Genomic DNA, 17,442 nt, shown 5'->3' on the forward strand with positions numbered 1-17,442 from the left:
TGTCAAGACCTTTGTTAGTATCATTGAGCTTGAAAGTTTTGCAGGCTCTGAGGTACACGTGGACCAGCTCTCCTACTTTACATTAGACTGTGTTGCTGAGAGTAGAAGTATCTTGTTCAAGGCCAAATACTGTGTCAGGAATAGACTTGAGGGTAGGATCCAGCTGAGATTTTGGCTCCTGGGTGAGTGTATTGTCCACTTTCATAAATAAAAATTATTAAGGGAGTTTAAGAAGAAAATGTTCCATGCCCCAAAACATTATTGTACTTGGAGTAAACAAAGTTCATTGTATTTCTTCCCTGCAAAGATTCTTACAATCTGTACATATACATTGAAGTACCAGATTTGGAGAACATACTTTTCTCCTTAAATATTATTTACTCATGTAATCCTCTTAATTTTTATAGTATTTAATTGTCCATAGAACATAATATACACAGCTATTGGAAGTCTTTTGCAAACCACAATTCAGATGGTGCCTCATTAACTACTCATAACCTTAACTCAGCCTCATCTTAATGACCTCAAACCTAGGACCAACATCAGTCATCCTGTATCTTCAAGACTATTGAAGATCTGGTAGGCATGGTTATTATGTGAATTTTTAGCATTAGTGCTTATTTTTATCAACAGCAAACAAGAATGTTACCAATGAGCAGTTAGCCCAACAGCTAATGTTTCTGGGACAGTCTGCCATGTTACTATTAAAACGTATTTACATAAATTTGATGGGAGTCTTAGCTCCTCATCAATTATTAATAATCAACTGAAACTTTTTAAATGGTTTCCTTAACATGAAATTACATTTTTTAAAGTTTTTAATGTTTATTTGTTTATTTTTAGAAAGAAAGACTGTGTGAGCCAGAGAGGGACAGAGAGGGAGGGACAGAGAGAGAAAGACTCCCAAGCTGCCTCTTCACTGTCAGTGCAGAGTCCAATGTGGGGCTTGATCTCACAAATTGTGAGACCATGACCTGAGCTGAAATCAAGAGTTGGATAGTTTAACTGACTGAGCCTCCCAGGTGCCCCTACCATGAGGTTACATTTAAAGTACATTCATGAAGCTCAATGTAAGGGAACTCAATACATGTTTGATGACCAGAAAATAGAGAGGAGAGCTAAGTTTTCTGGAATATATTACTCTCTTTTCTTCAAGATTTTGGGTGATTTATGCTCTGTTTTATTTTTGTTTTTATCAAACCCCACATATTTTGTGGGATACATTTATAAATACATTTTATTATTTTCTGAGTGCTCATCATAAACTTCTGTGTCCCACATTTCTCCATAAAGTTATCATGGTATTTTAATCTGACATTTAACCATTGATCCATTCAATAATATCAGTGGAGTGGCCCAAAACCTTTTGTGTTTTCTACACTTTCCCTTATGTGTATAGGGGAAGGTAGTGAAGGTCAGCCACTGCCCTCAAGATGTGCAGAAAGTGACAGGTAAGCATGGAAACAGATAATTGGTAGGCAAAATCCTAATCAAAGAGGCATGCCTATGTTGCAAGAGAAGAAAAGTTGAGGGGCCAACATTTATGTCATGTGAGTAATACACAGTGGAGAAGAAGTCCTTCACTTGGACTTTTATTTACATCAAAATTATGATCTTCTTTGACCTCAATTTATTCCCCCTTTCTGGATATAAGTGTGTTTGCTGTATTCCCTCAGGTTCGTCAAATTGTGTCACCTTTTCTTTTTTCAATAGTAGGCTTTGCCTAGTGTATAATATCATCTTGAGATAGATTTCTTTCTTTTTTATTAATAATTCTACTTGTAGAGATTTATCTACATATTTGGCAAGCATACTCTCAATTCTTTTTATTTTATTTTTTTAAATGTTTAACTTATTTCTGAGAGAGAGACAGCATGAACAGGGGAGGGTCAGAGAGAGAGGGAGACACAGAATTTGAAACAGGCTCCATGCCCTGAGTTGGCTGTCAGCACAGAGCCCAATGCGGGGCTCGAACCCACAAACTGTGAGATCATGACCTGAGCCGAAGTCGGACGCTTAACTGACTGACCACCCAGGCGCCCTGTAGCATACTCTCAATTCTTAAAAGGAGTTATCTCAAGTTGTAAAATATGTATACATATATTCTAGGACTAATTATTGTTAAATAATATTTAAGGCCCTGGTTGAGATTGAGTTATAAAATAATTAAAGTCAGTTATTTTTGTACCAAAATGTTATAATCAGGTGTGCACTGTCATCACTTATTGGAAGAATGTCTTTTGAGATATAATTGATCAAAGCCTTCTTGAAAAAAAGATAGCTGGATGTTATTATTTCCATCTTATTCCTACATTTCTGTAACTTTTTTTTGCTGAAATAAATTAAATTCATCTAAAAAGATTTGCTTTTTTCCAAAATCTTGTATTTTAATACCATTATATCTCAGATGGGTTATTTGATGGTTTGGTAGAATCTTCCTTTAGTTTTCTTTCTTTCTTTCTTTCTTTCTTTCTTTCTTTCTTTCTATCTCTCTCTCTCTCTCTCTCTCTCTCTCTCTCTCTCTTTTTCTTTCTTTTCTGACTTTTCTGAATGTTTCCTTCTTTAGAACAGGTAGTTAGGGTCAATGCCAGGGACCATGGCCAAGCCCATTGAAAGCCTGAAGGGCATGGCATTCAATTCTTTTGATTTAAATATGACACTGTTCCTGGTTCTTCTTTATCTTTCAACATTTCGATTTGACCTTGCAACAAAACTGACAGTTATTCAACCCAGAAATTCACATCCAGTTTTGCTAAAAGTGAGAAGTGAAAAAGTCATAGAAACCCTCAGGATTTTTACGGCTTTTGGTTAAGAGCTCTTCTTTTCTAGAAGAGCACAAAACTTTCTGACCAATTGTCTTATATAAATTTTCATCTCCCCCCCCCCCTTCCATTTCCTTTGCTTGGTATTGTCTTGCTAGCTATAGTCTTCCTAAATTTAATCTTTAAATAGCTTTCCTTTATGCTTCCTGCTTAGCTATTTGGTCTGTATTGTCTATCTCAACATGAAAATGGATATTTGGGATAATAGAATTTGATCCATCATCCCTACAATGCCATCCTAAACAGGCCATCATTTTAGGAGTTTTGGATAAGTTCACCAGCTGGAGTGTCCCAGCCACCCAAACTCCTGTCATTCCTTACCAAGGGACTAAAGAATCAATATCCTCCTACATACCCATTACCCACAAATAATACACAGGTTTAGAAGCTTAAAATTGTTCTATTGATCTTCTTATACATTATCATCATCTATGTTGAGCCAACAAAACTCCCTTTTTGCACAATAATGTTTATTTCTCTTTCAAGTGGTTCAACCTATTTAACTTGCTCACACAATTAAATGTGTAATTTGGTCACATCCGGTGGCTTCTGCAAAAGTTGCTAACTTCCTTTGGGTCTCTCAAATTGAACAAACAAGATTGCAACAAAAGAAAGATTTCACCTTTATCATAACTCACATTTATATATGTTTTATGGATAACAGGTGTTTTCATATTCATAGCCTCTCCTGTTTCTTATTTCTATGTCAACTGGTAAGCAGGAAACTGCTGTCATGCAGTCCATTCCTGTCCAAGCTGTGGCCCAAGGCACCCCTATGCTTTACACCCCTTCCCATTCAACAAACTCAAGAGCAGTATTGATCTCTTAAATCCCACACCTTGAATTGAATGTCTTGAATCTCTCCAAGCTCTCCACATCCTCAGCCTTATTTTCTACATTGCAGGAACAGTTTCATGGATACTGGTCTCCAAAGGAAAATAAGCATATATTTTATATCTCCATTTTTCACATTAGGAGAGGACAGATTTCAAATTCAATGAATGTTTGTCTAATTAAGGGGTTTGCAAAGTATGACCTACCTATGGGTCAAATCTGGCCAACTGCCTGTTTTTGCATAGCTTGTGAGCTAAGCATGATTTCCTGTATTTATAAATGGTGGAGTCCAATAAGAAGAGGAATAAAATTTCATGATATGTGAAAGTTACATGAAATTTAAATTTAAATTAAAGTTACATGAAATTGCAGTTTCCATATATAAAGTTCTATTGGAACCCAGTCATACTTGTTCATTTACACAGGGTCCATGCCTGCTTTCACATTAAAATAGCTGAGCTGAGTGTTTAGAGCAGACACTGGCCCTTAAAGCCTAAAATATTTACTCTATGGCCCTGCTGTAATTGATGCATATTTTCTTCCACGCTGGGTTTGGATTTGCAATAATAATAACAACTAGTATTTGTACAGTTCTGTAATTTTAAAAGATACATTCATAGTTATTTTATTTATTACTCATAACAACTCAAATTATAAATTAGATGCCCCAGGCTCAAAATAGTGGTGTAAACAGTCATAAAAGGGAAGGTTGGGACCCAATGGAAATCTTCTGGTCTCAAATCCCATCTAATTCTTGCTTGAACATGACGTAACCAAAATATAGTTCTATTTTCCTTTTGCATAATCCTATTTGTCATTTTTTCTTTACTCATTCCAATGAGGAAACTTTGATGTAAAAGGTCATTCTACACATTTACTGGGTTGCCTGTTATTTTGAATATGAAATTTCTAACCCTGTTCGAAGGCATATTGAGTTATGTAGTTTCCTGAATTGGCACACACAGTCTTGCCTCAGTGCCTTTTTTCAAATGCTGTTTCCTTTTCTCACTTACCATTTTCAACTTGACTTCTGATCATCTGCTAGACCTTTGAGACACAACTGAAACAACACCTTCTTTAATCAAATGCCTGCTCCCTGCTCATTGTGCTAATTGGGACCTGGGCCCTTCTCCGTAGGATGTATTGTACAAGTTTGTCATTTATCTACTAGCCTCCCTAGGTAAATCCTGTACAGCCCTTTGTGAGCAGTTGTCATATCTTATTATATGATTATTCCCAACATCTCAAAATCCACATCAAAATTGCTGATCAATATTTGTTGAAGGAATGAATTAGGAAATTAATGTTTACTCTCTACAATAGAGTTGATATTATTCACTATAATATTAATACTATAAAGTTGTCTTACAAAAATCTAAAAGATGACAAAATAAGTTGTATTTTTGTATAAGATAAAATGCTAAAGAACATATATACACATCCCATGACATCAATCCCTTTTTATTTGATTTCTGGCAGTTTGATATTTTTTTCTGGCAGTTTGAGCTTTAACTTTGCATTTCCTTATCATTGCAATAACGAAAGGCATAAATGGGAAGTTCAGTATCTGATTCAGCATAAGTGCAGGCTCTCAATTAATGTCACATCATAAAGTTTCCTTAATAAGCTCACCGGTTCCTTCATAGACACCCAAAGGGAAGACCCACAGGAATTGGAATACATTACAACATGAATTTCCAACCTGAATTCCAAAATGGTGTCATGGACGGTGGAAGATATCTGTCTGTTTATTGGAAGGGAGCATCTAATCTTACTTTGTTGTAAGTTTATGTGTTGAAAAAATGTTTTCTCTGGGCTTAGCTTAAGGGAGCATTGAATAATGCAATTCTCTTCTAGAAACAGCTCTGCCTCTTTAGACATCTGGCAAGTAATGATCAGGTATGCTCCCTACGTACAGAGGACTGGTCCTGAGATAGGTACCACACAGGTGGTTTCCTGTGCCACAAAATGATTCTTACACATTCAACTGGTATCTCAGTTATGGTTTTGGTTCAGTGTGATCAGTTATAGCCATGGAACCCTTCAATTTGTTATTTATGGCCTTTTTGTTGACATTTTTTAGCTGGAGATTTCCTTCTTATTTCATTGAGCAGTAGAGGCCAGGGACAGAGCAGTTGTACAGTGGCCAAATTACATTATTTGAATTTGTTTTCGCTGTAGCTGGGTTAGACCTGGATGTGCTTTAAGGCTGAAATTGGTTAACTCTTTCCTCATCCATTAACCAGCTATATTAATCTGGGAAATAGGTGTCAACATTCCTATTTTCCAGATGAGAAGCTGAGTCACAGATAGGGTAAGACCATTGCCTGAAGCGACACGGATAACAGAGTGGGCACTGAACCCAAGCATCTGTGACTATGCAGTTCTTTTAGCAAATTAATTTACTCATGCTAGATATATTTATCTGCAAAATGAGAAAAACAGCCCCCCTCTCATGGTTTCATTGGGACAAAAAGTGGTAGCATGTAGAAGTACTTGATACACATTAGGTGCCCAGCGATTGTGTTTTATTATTACATTACTATTGTAGGAGAATATATGACTTATGCCGTTTCTCTTCATAAAACCATTATCTTTTCAATGAGAGCTTTGCACACAACAAAGCGCCCTGGGAGACATGGACAGGTTGTCACACTCTCCAAACCAACCTGTGGGGGACGTGAGAACTACCACCTGCCCTTTCCAAGGAGCGTCCTCCTGTCCCCTCCCTTGAAGGCATCTCTCCTCCATTCAGTGAAAGATATGCTCTAAGACAGCCTCTAATTCTCTAAGGCCTGTTTGAATAGTTGGAGCTCCACAGAGGGCATGGCTGAAGTGGATTTGCCTTCTCTTTGGCTAACATGCTGTCATTAGCTAGTGCTGGTGTTTCGTCCCCAAGGATGGATCTCACATCCTGGACTGGGCTCTCAGCAGCCGGCTGGCTGGTGTCAGAGCCCATTTGTCCGTCTCAGATGCAGATGCTGTGAGCTCATCGACCTGATCAAATGTAGGCCTGTGGAAATTTGTTGTTTCTGAACCGTCATGAACAATGAAATCAATTCAAATGCAGTTTAAACATTGTATTATTAAAAATACCATGAAGTTATTCCTCCCCATAACATATTATATGTCTGTTTGAACTCAGAGCCATTTTTTCTCTTTTATTTATTTATTTCTTTTAATTTTATTTGCTTATTTTGAGAGAGAGAGAGCACGAATAAGGGAGGGGTAGACAGAGAGGGAGAGAATCTCAAGCAGGCTCTGCACTGTCAATGCAGAGCCTGATATGGGGCTCGAGCCCATGACCTGTGAGATCATGATCTGAACCCAAATCAAGAGTCTGACAACAGACTGAACCACCTAGATGTCCCTTCTTTTTTATTTTATAAGCTTACACCAAATATAAATATGGCAAAGTGGATAATAGTAACATAGTCCTTCGTTACCTTTGAATGTTACTCTCTGATTATATTATGTGACTAGAAAGCAACTCAAGAAAAAGAAGTAGGGAAACAAATGTATTTTTAGTACAGAAGTATTTTTTTAAAATCCATTGAATGACAAGGCATCTAACCTCAGGGATGAGATGGATGAGACAGGATTTAAGTGTTTACTATCTTTCAGCTACTAACTGGAAAAGCTGGAATTTGAAGCCAGGACTGTCTGGCCAAAAGTCTATAAGGTCAATTTCTCTGATATCCAAAATTATTGTAAACATTTAAGATAGTGGATTTGTTTCATTATTTACAATCAGTGCCCACTTTTGCCGGGACAGGGCATTTCAGAAGCTCATTTATGTCAGAGCCACAGCTAGAACTCCAGACTTCCTAGGCCAATACGCTTAGATGCCATTACTGAGCCTCCTTGCAGAACTGACATGACTAACTTTTCTAGGCCTTGCTTCATTAAATTCTGTGCACTATGTGTCATTTGTTTTCAAAACATTGGGAAAGGATAAAGAGATAAATAATGACAGGTAACATTTATGGAGGACTCCACTGTTCATGCACTTGGCTTAGTGCATGTATTATTTCACTTGATACTCAGGGTCTCTAAAGGTCTTTGTTTTTAATTTTCCAATTTACATCTTCAAAACCCAAGGATGATGGTGGTTAATCTAATTCAAGTCACAAAATTAGAGAATGGGATTTTATGGGATTTGAGCCACAGTGGTTTGCCTGTTCCAATGTCCATGCTTCTACCATATAATTATTGCTTTGAGTCTTATTCTATGCTGCCCCCTAGCTTCAGCTGACTTGGACTTGAGTCCATCCCTTCAGCTGACTCAAACTCATACTGACTTGCCACTTCTTCATTAAGTGGTTCTAAGAAGAATCGTCAGTGCTTTAATCTTGCTAATGCCCATGGCATTTAACTACCCTCATCTAACTTGGTTTCTCAGTAGCATTGAAGAACTGTTCACTTCCTTTTCATTATGCACTTTTTTTTTTGAGCTCCAACTTACTCACCTGGTCTTCCTCCTTCCTCATTGCCTGCCTCCTTCTCCCCAGTAACAGACCATTGTTCCAGGCTCTATTCTCTGGTTACATTCATGCTTTGGATGATCTCAATCAGACTCTCACACACACATATACATATATGTATATATATATATACATGCATATGCATATTCAGCCATCTCCCTAGTGTCTCTCCAGACCAGACCACACTCCTGAACTGCAGACATATACCCAGACACCTGCTCGACACCTACACTTATTGCCCAGTTGGAATCTTAAAGTTAACGAAACCCAAAATTGAATTCAGGATCCACTCTTCCTATTTCTCAGCCACTGTTCTCCAAAACAAAGCTATTTATTTTCTCCTATTCATTCAGTGGCTTAAGCCCCAAGTTCTAATCTTTCTTGATTCCCTTCTTCCCCTTACACTCTCCCTCAAGTCCATCAGCAAGCCCTCTTGGTTCCATCTGGACCCAGCTCTGCTATTATATTCTCTTCTACATCAGCCCTAGTCCAAACCACCACTGCCCTCCCTCAGGGCAATGGCTCCTAACTGTTCTCTCTTCCTTCCTTCTTGTTCCCCTATGGCCCATTCTTCATTGAGAAGTTGGATGAGACTTTTCTGAAAGGTAAATCTCATAGTGTCACTCTCTTGTTTAAAACCTTTGGCAGTTTTTAATATCTGTTTGTTAACTGACTATGCCATACACAGAAGTCTTAATAAGTACCATATGAAGTGAGTTCTATTTCATCACTATGGATTGTTTAATGTCTTAAACACATAAAAGTCCAGTTGGGGTTGGGATTTTCTCTGGGAAGAAGGGGAAGGCAAGGTGAGCTATGGAATGTGACTGCTGCTAAGCAGATATGGATGAAGGTTTAGGAGAGGTCCAGGCTTTCATGTGGGCAGCTGAAACCAGGATGGCTCCAGAGGCCTGATCATGACTTTTGACCGAGTCACTGAGCTTACTCTTATATGCATTTGAGCCAGCCAGGCAGGCGGGTATAATTCAGCTGAATGATGAGTGAGCCCATGACAGCACTTTCAGGTCCACTGAAATCAATAAACCCAGAGAGTGGGAGTTTCATGTTTCTCCAGCAACACCACAGGTCATGTTGTCTGTGAGTTAATGGTCTAAGGGATGAGAATGGGAGCTAAGGGATTAATTGTTGGATTCTTCATTAACCCAAGAAAACACAGCAAGACACATTTGGCTTCCACACAAAATCATACAAAATTCTCTCTTTATTAAATATACATTATTTACAGTTTAAGTCTTTCTTCTGTACAACAGTAACCATAGAAAACAAAGAAATCTAAGGCTAACTTTTTATTTTTCCCCATACAGCATATTAAGACATGTTACATGGTCTACAAAACTGACTTGGAACGAGGCAACATCACTTGAGATTCTGTTTTGGGAACAAAAATGAGAAGATCCAAAGGAAAAAGCTAGACTATGGCAGATCTACAGAGAGGTGACCTGTTTTGTGCTTTTGCCGTAACAGAAAGTCTGACATATAGTTTTGGGGGGAGAGTTTATTTTGCATTTTATTGTTTACTTGTTAAAAATAGCCTCCCCACTCTTTCCCATTCCTCAAAAAGGAGGACCACTGCATGCCAGAGAGAGACTGACTTCCCGTATGAGATGGACACGGCCATGCTCTATCACAGAGATCAGCAAGCTGCAGTCCACAGGCCAAATCTGACCCCATTGCCTGTTTTGTAAATAAAGTTTTATTGGAACACAGCCATGCCTTTTTGTTCCTGGATGGCCTGCTGCCTGCTACAGCAGCAGAAGTATTTGCAACTTGCAGAGCCTACATTAAACCATCCAGCCCTTTCTAGAAAAAGTTTGCTGACTCCTTACCTATCAAATCCTGGAGGCAGACTCCTGGTTCCCCCTCAGCCTGCCCTTCTATTCCCAGTGACAACCCTGCACCTTTTTTTTTGCCTCTTCTGGTCGACTGAGGGAAGTGACGACACATGATATCAGGAGGCCTGTCAACTGCCGGCTTCAGAAGGAGAGAAGTCTTGATGTTGGACCTCACCAAACAAAAGTCCCTCTCACACTATAACTATGCTGCTTTGAAGCAAGGTTTGGTATTTTTTGCATGAGTATTTAAGGCAGGGCAAGTTTATACAGGTTGACACTGCCATTCAGATAGAAGAGACTATGTGACTATTTCATGTAAAGCCTTGGGGATGGGGTTGACTCTAATGGAAAAGTATGGTGAGGTGGATGCCTATAAGTATTATCCCTTAAAGTTTCACTGAAAGTTTCTACCTATGATCCTTCCAAAGAATCTGCAGGGTAAGACAATGCTCCTCTTGCATGCCCAGCACCTTTTTCATGTCCTCTGAGGCTACTGTTGCCTTCTGAGGCATGGAAGAACACAATGTGAAGGAAAATAAGACCAAGATTTAATTACCAAAACAATCAGATTCACCTTTGGTCATGGCTTAGGAGTGTTCTCCTAATTTGATTCTGGTATTTTGTGTCACTGGTCAGGACTGAGAAAGCCGGTGTTCCTGAATGGTGTTAGATGGTGGGTCCCTGGCAGTATTCATTGTTGGGGATGGACAATATCATCTCATCTTATAATGTGACATGTCTGTGGATGGCGGGACCAATGAAGGGGAAAGAAGGACCACTAGACTGATTTCAGGACCTCAAGCATCCCCTCCACCCCGGGGCTTGTGATTTGGTATAGTGGATTTGAAGAGTTGTTTTGACACTTTCTTGCCATTACAATTGTATCTGGGTGTTTAATCTGGGCAGGTTAGGTCATTGTGGTGATAGCACACAATGAAAATCTTGGTGAAATAAAAATATTGCGGGGTGGGGGTGGGGGGGAATTGTGGCTGGAGTAGGGCGGAGAAAGGTAAAAAAAATGTCATGCCAAGGTGAGTAATGGATTCATCATGCAAAGCCCATGATATTGCCTCTTTCCCTAATGTGTAAGACAATGAACCAAATGCACCGAAGGGACTCCTGATTTGGGAACCAAGAAAGCAGGAAGAGCCACTGCCCCTGATCAGTGGTAGGAGCAGAGTCCCTCCGCACCTGAGATGGCCACTGATTGCTGCCACAGATCCCCTCTTCCTCCTCAATGTGCTCTCAGCAGATGTGGTCAAAATACCAACACTAAGCTTTGCCTTCCTCCTTGCTCATGTCTACTCAGCCACTTTGTAGTCCATAAACATCACGAAAGACAGACAACTAGATGACAAAGTACAATATTTCACTAAAAAACCCCCAACAATGTGCTTTTCTATTCTTCCTCAGAACTCCTTAGTGCAAAATGAGAGAAAAACCGCTCAAAAATAGCAAGAGTTCAGTATCAAAACCTTATACAGAGGTTTCAAATAACTGCGAACACAAGAGGAAATGCATCTATCCTGACTGAAGAGGCGTGTATGTTGAATGTCCCGGAGAAAGCCTAACTAACAGCCCTATTTAACAAAGTCTTTGTGTATGTGTCTGCTTACACTTTTCCCCTCCTTTAAGAGGTTTAACTATTTGTGATTTGAGATGAGAGATGAAAACCAGGGACCCAAATCTGAAAATTAGATGGCCCAACACCAGTGTAGGTGAAGGTATGGGAAGATGGGCTGAGCATGAACCAAGAACAGCATGTGGAAGTAATTCAATTACACTATATGTCTTTTAAAGAAAACATTTTCAAACTGCATGAGAGACATGAAATAGCACTCAGTTATCCTCCATGTATTCTGAAAGTTTGGGGTTTGCTTACACCTTCTTCCATTAACCATGTTCACAACTGTAGGAACAAGGAAACCTCTGTATTTATTTGGCCCACTTGTGACTCGTAGGACAACTGAAGTCTAAGGATGTCAAAGCCTTTAGGTTAAGGAAAAATTTGGAGCAGAACTACATACTGTCTCAAATTCCTCTTGGCATGCCGCAGTTACAATGTGGATTTGATGGATTGCCACTTTGGGGGAATTCAAAGGAAGCCAGGGCACGTTGGTGGACAAACTGTCAAGGCTTCTTGCAAGAAAAATTTCAACAGCCTGATTTCTATTTCCCTGAATGTCATGGAGGAGACACTCCGTTTGTAGCCTCCAAGTGTGGCTCTGCTAAGTGAATGAGCTTCCTGTGGAGAAGAGACAGGTGTGCCTTTCAGGATTGGAAAAACTCACCCAGCGCACAAAGGTGAGACCTTACTTAGATGGACAACAATTTTTAGTCAGTTATTTACTCAAAGCTACTTCATCTTGTTCTCAGAGATCTTTCTAAGTAGAGTCAAGTGGTTTGTGGGGACAAAGAAGGGTTTCTGGAAGGGTGAAAGGACAGCAGACGCCTGAAGGGGCATTTGGAAGAGCAAATGGTCCTAACCCCAGGGCCTTGAAGGAACTGAGACAAGAGGAGATGGGGAGTGGAAGTGGAGGGTGCTGTCCCTCCCCGACACAGGGTCCCAAAGCCACCATGTAGGTCCTACTGATGAGAAGAAGGGGTTTCAGAATCCCTCAACCAGAAATGAAGCAAGAATGGAGAGAATCAGGCCTTCTTCAAAGTACTTCAGAGATAAAGATCATCTTGTTGTTCCTAAAGGGTTAATCCATTTTCCTCTACAAAATATATCTGCATCAATAGATATTTGCTTTGAGGGAGAGGAACAAAGTAGCTTGTTGAAGGTGGAATATGTAAGAAAAATTATGAATATTTTCCAGAAAGTTATCTGCTTAAGTCTCTAGCCAAGGCTTTGCAAAAATCATCATGCAGGACCTCTGCTCTACATTGCATAACACTGTCTGCATCCCCTACGACATCAATTATACCTTGTTCTTGCCCTGATAGACTTTGAGCTCCTTTAAGAGCAAGAACAAGGTATAATTTATATTCGCACAGCCCATGTCTAGTTCAACCCTTGGGGTACTGGGCATTCTCTATATACTTCATGATGAATAAGGAAAGGGGACACTGTGTTTCTTTTGTTCTGATCCTGCTCCTGTTACCCGGTGATGGTCATGGGGTTAACAAACGTAGAGGTCAGGTTTAGTGCCATGTCTATTATTACCAAAGAGAACAGAAACTGTTTTAAAAAATCAGTCCCAGGATCCTCAAAATAAATCTCCCATATGCAGTTGAGATTGAACAGAATAGGCTAAGCTATCCTTAAATGTATATCTAGAGAAGTGACAAACGTCTAATTCTCTAGATGAATTCTCATAGAGATCAAGGCAGTCTAACCTATTCACACAATGAATGATGCAGTGGGGGTTAAGTAATTTTTAGGGTAAGCATATGTACTGTTTCTTACATAGATAGGTTTGCTTGGTAGAAATTCTGTCAATAAAATATTCCCCTTAGAATGTGAAATTGCACAAGTACTTTCGGTTTTGCTATAAAGTGGCCACAGTCCATAAAATGTTTTTGTAATCTTCAGTTATTAAGGACCAAGGGTTACAGAAGAGGATTATGGTGGTCTGGCTCTCAGAGCATGCAGTCAGGAAACCTGATTACCGAAGCAGAAAACAGGGGCTAGGGAGGTGGCAGAGTGCTTTCAATGACGATTTGTTTTAGATTATCATCTCTCGAAGGTCGGAACACTCACGTGATTGAACAGTTGCATAAAACTACATGGGTTTGGTACCACTGAGGAAAGACAGGCAGAGTTAGCACTTATTTCTAGGTGAAAATTGTGTTTTTCCTTGGAGGGAGTGGCTTTCTAGTGTCCACATACTTCTAGTGAAAGTCAGTGTTCTCTGGGGATATGAAATAATCCAACCCTGTAAAAATAATTCTGGTTTAGCCCTGAGACTTAACTTACAAGAGTGATGTGCTCATTGCACGGTCTTGGCATTGGTTTTTCGGTCTGTGATGTGTAGTGCGTTAGTAGTGCATATGTATAGATAGTCTACCCGCATGGGGAGGCATGCTGGTGGATTCTGTGGTGGGGGTGTGGCAAGAAGAGAGCTTCACAGACTCTTCACCCTGTGGAACTACCTAGAAGCATTTATAAGTAGATGAGGAGAGCAAATACTCTGAGTTGGCCTTTGCTAGTTCTCTATTTCTTCTATCAGCACTATGTCAGCAAAATATAGTCTTTGTTGCTCAGAGACTTGAATAATGAGGGGGTCCCAGTTTTATTACTCACACCTTCCTTTGTCTTTCTGTTTCATTATTGGAGACACTTCAGGCTAAACCCACTGTGCTTCATGGTGACTTTTATTTCAGGGGAGAAAGGACTATGTACCCAAGCAAAAGGCTGATTTATACAGCCTTTTTATGGAAATCAACAATTCAAGAGTGAACATTGGAAACAGGGGACAAATGGGCAGGAGAAAACAATATTTAAAGATCTATCCTCTTATTGATGGATCGTGCATCTTATTAAAAAAGCTAGAACCGCCCCCCCCAAAAAAAAAGATGCCCGTGTTGGAATTTTAAATACATTTACTAGCAAAATGACATAATGATGATGTGATTAAGAATCTGCAGAAAGTTTTAAGAAGAGAACGCATATTTAGAATAACAGCTTAAAGCCGATAAATATGATTACAAGCCGAATCCTTGCCCACGTGCTCAGACACTGAAGGAAAAGGCTGAAATGGATTTGAAATGAGACAGAGCTATTGCGTTCCTCATTGTGAACCTGACCACGCCAGGGGAGTGTTAAATAATCAGAGGTGATAGAAACGCTAAGAACGAGATGGAATGTCTGGTCACTGTCAAGGCTGCCAAACTGCCACGTGGTAATTGTTTCCCAAACTGAATCTGTCTTGTAAAGGGAATCGGCAAGTACTTTCCACATCTGTGGATCATTATATTGGCATTGCCAGCATACCAGAGAGTTTCTATTGTTTCCCCTTCTATTTTTCTCCAAGATGGCCAAAAGGCAAAGAGTGAGGCCTATTGCCATAGCAAAATCATCAGGATTCTTACCACCACCTCGTGGATGAGCTCAGGATGCCTTCTTGAAGGAATGACTGTGTTTCCTCGATGCTTTGCTTTCAAGAGGGGCAGATACCCTGAAACTTCACATCATCTCATTTGAGAGTCTATGACTACAAAAAGATGTGTGTGGGGGCCTTTATACACATGGGCTATAGATGACTTGAAAATGTGATGCACTGTAGAGCCCAAGAGATCCTCTGAAACTAAGCAGTGAGGGTTCACTAGGCAAATCAAAAATTGGTCAGAGCACCCCGAACCTTCCAGAAAACGTCTCTATGGCCGGGGGGGGGGGGGTCATTGTGTCTGCTAGAAAACATGAACCCTGGATTTGCTTTCCTCACCAGATCTTTGGTGAGTGGATGGAAGGGAAGAATCTTGCTTGAATATTTCTCTTCTTTTATGCAGTTTGGTTGTTTTTTAAATTTTTTTTGTTTTTGTTTTTATTTTTGTTTTAAAGCTCTCTCATGGAACCAGGTACTATCTTAGACCTTTATTTGAATTTCTTTATGCTGCAGCAACATATATATGAGGCATTTTTTGAAGTCATAGAACATCTACTTCCTAGCAGCTTTCTTTTTTACCTCCTAGTTTCAAGCTACTATTTTCCATGCTTCCATTAGGCTTATGCTATTGTGGGCTGTTCTAAAGTGTCGGCCCCAGGAGAGAGTGGTATGTATGAAAGGAGCAAAGGAATGACTCACTACAATCAGGAATTTTATATTTGAAATACTCAGGGGAGAAGAGTCCAAGTGAAAAAGGGTGATGAGTTGGGAAATGGGCGTCCTCTGATAAGGAAAATCAACACAAAACAAACCTCTCTTGATCATTTGAAAGTTTACCACTGAAGCAAATCAGGTGTTTAGCATCTTCTTTCTCTACCCTGAGTTCCTTGGTAGGAATGAACTTGAGATGGGGGAGAATATCAAGGGTGACTGTCATATGCCTAAGTCACAGAGCTCAGGTTCAACATAAGCCTGAGGTTTAATGCAAGACTAAACAGCTGTGGAACTAAAGAGTGCATCTTACCTAGAAACTAGAAATACAGAACTAAATATGCACATGTACACCCATGTGTCTCTTCTCTGTCTAGAGTAAAGTCAGTCTGTTGAGTGATCATTATCACTACCATAGATTTGTCAGAAAGGAAGGCAGTGGCCATAGCTGCCTGGTCTTCTGGGCTGGGTCAAGAAGGTAGATGCTGTGGTTGATACAGGGGTGTGCCAAACATAATTGGCAAACAAATGAGAAAAGGAGAATGACCAAAAGGAAAAGATAGGAGATAGGAGAAAAAAATTTAACAACAACCCAAAGAATATTAGGTGACCCTGCAGTTTTTCAGATGAAATATTCCCGCTTACACTCGCTCACTGTGTTTTGCAAGTCAATGTCATTTCTAAATGAGCTGTCCAAATTTTCTGGGTATTCCTTCTCCTTCATCTGGTTAGTACGGTGTGACTGCTTATGCTGGTAAAGGAACCGGGTCATGATGCCGATGATAGAGAAGATGATGAATATCACCACTGCTATTACTCCTGTTGAGAAAGTGGGAAGAAAGAGATAAGGAAATCATCATGGATCGTCTACTCAGAAGAGATGGTTCAGTCTAGACAGACTGGGCACTTAGCAGACCGAAACGAAACTAACCAAACGAAGAGCCACAGACTCTTGCCCAGGAATGAAGATCAGCTAAAATGCTTTCAAGCCAGTCTAAGTCAGAGAATGCCATCATATAAATATGTAATCATCCTGGAAAAGGATTTCTTAGGTGTTTCTTCAAGACCTGATTTAAAGAGGTGACAGAATCTTTTAATTGGCACAGAATCTTTGTAATTGTTTGTAATTTCTTTGTCACCTTGCAACTAAATATTTTAGAACTACTTCAGCACCCTAGGAAACCATACCGAAGTATCCCAGACCTCAGTACACCTTCTGGTGATGTGAATTCCTTTAGGGTGTATATTTGCTTTGCTAAAAATGACTTGTTACATAACGGAAGGCTTCCCAAACACGTAGGGCATTCCTCCACTGCTCTGCCCTCTGCTAGGCATGGCCCGGTGCAGAGATGGGGTGATCGGTTGTCCGGAGATGCAGAGTCAGCTGAAACAGCAGACCTCTTCCAGTTACATCAGATTCCCGCCTGCTTGGGTCGCATGTGATTTTACTGCATCTACTCGGCAAGTTGCCCTCGCTGACTCGAAGGTCTTGTCCCTCCCTTTGCCAGGAAGCCTCTCGGGATGCAAAGAGCACAGTCAGCAAAAAGAGGGTGCATACGTAGAATCTGGTGACTTTTAAAAGGGAAAATGCATCTATACATGAATGTCGTTTTTAAACATTCAAATATTTGAGAAGTACTTAGGATATTCAAATATAAGTTTATTTCCCAGAAAGTGTATATTATCC

At 39.9% G+C, this 17,442-nt stretch overlaps 1 protein-coding gene across 2 annotated transcripts in view; it reads right to left on the reverse strand.

Moving 5' to 3' along the window:
• Positions 1–15,626: 15,626 nt before the first annotated feature.
• CNTNAP5 (contactin associated protein family member 5) overlaps positions 15,627–17,442 on the reverse strand; it is an 802,816-nt gene continuing 801,000 nt past the window's right edge. For both annotated transcript variants that reach the window (XM_039218226.1, XM_039218225.1), the window contains exon 24: positions 15,627–16,574. In XM_039218226.1, coding sequence (XP_039074157.1) covers positions 16,378–16,574 — 197 coding nt within the window. In that variant the 3' untranslated portion in view covers positions 15,627–16,377. The remainder of the gene's footprint in view (positions 16,575–17,442) is intronic.

The sequence above is a fragment of the Hyaena hyaena genome, unplaced genomic scaffold, assembly GCF_003009895.1.
Source record: "Hyaena hyaena isolate Hyena2069 unplaced genomic scaffold, ASM300989v1 scaffold_747, whole genome shotgun sequence".
Classification (NCBI taxonomy): domain Eukaryota; kingdom Metazoa; phylum Chordata; class Mammalia; order Carnivora; family Hyaenidae; genus Hyaena; species Hyaena hyaena.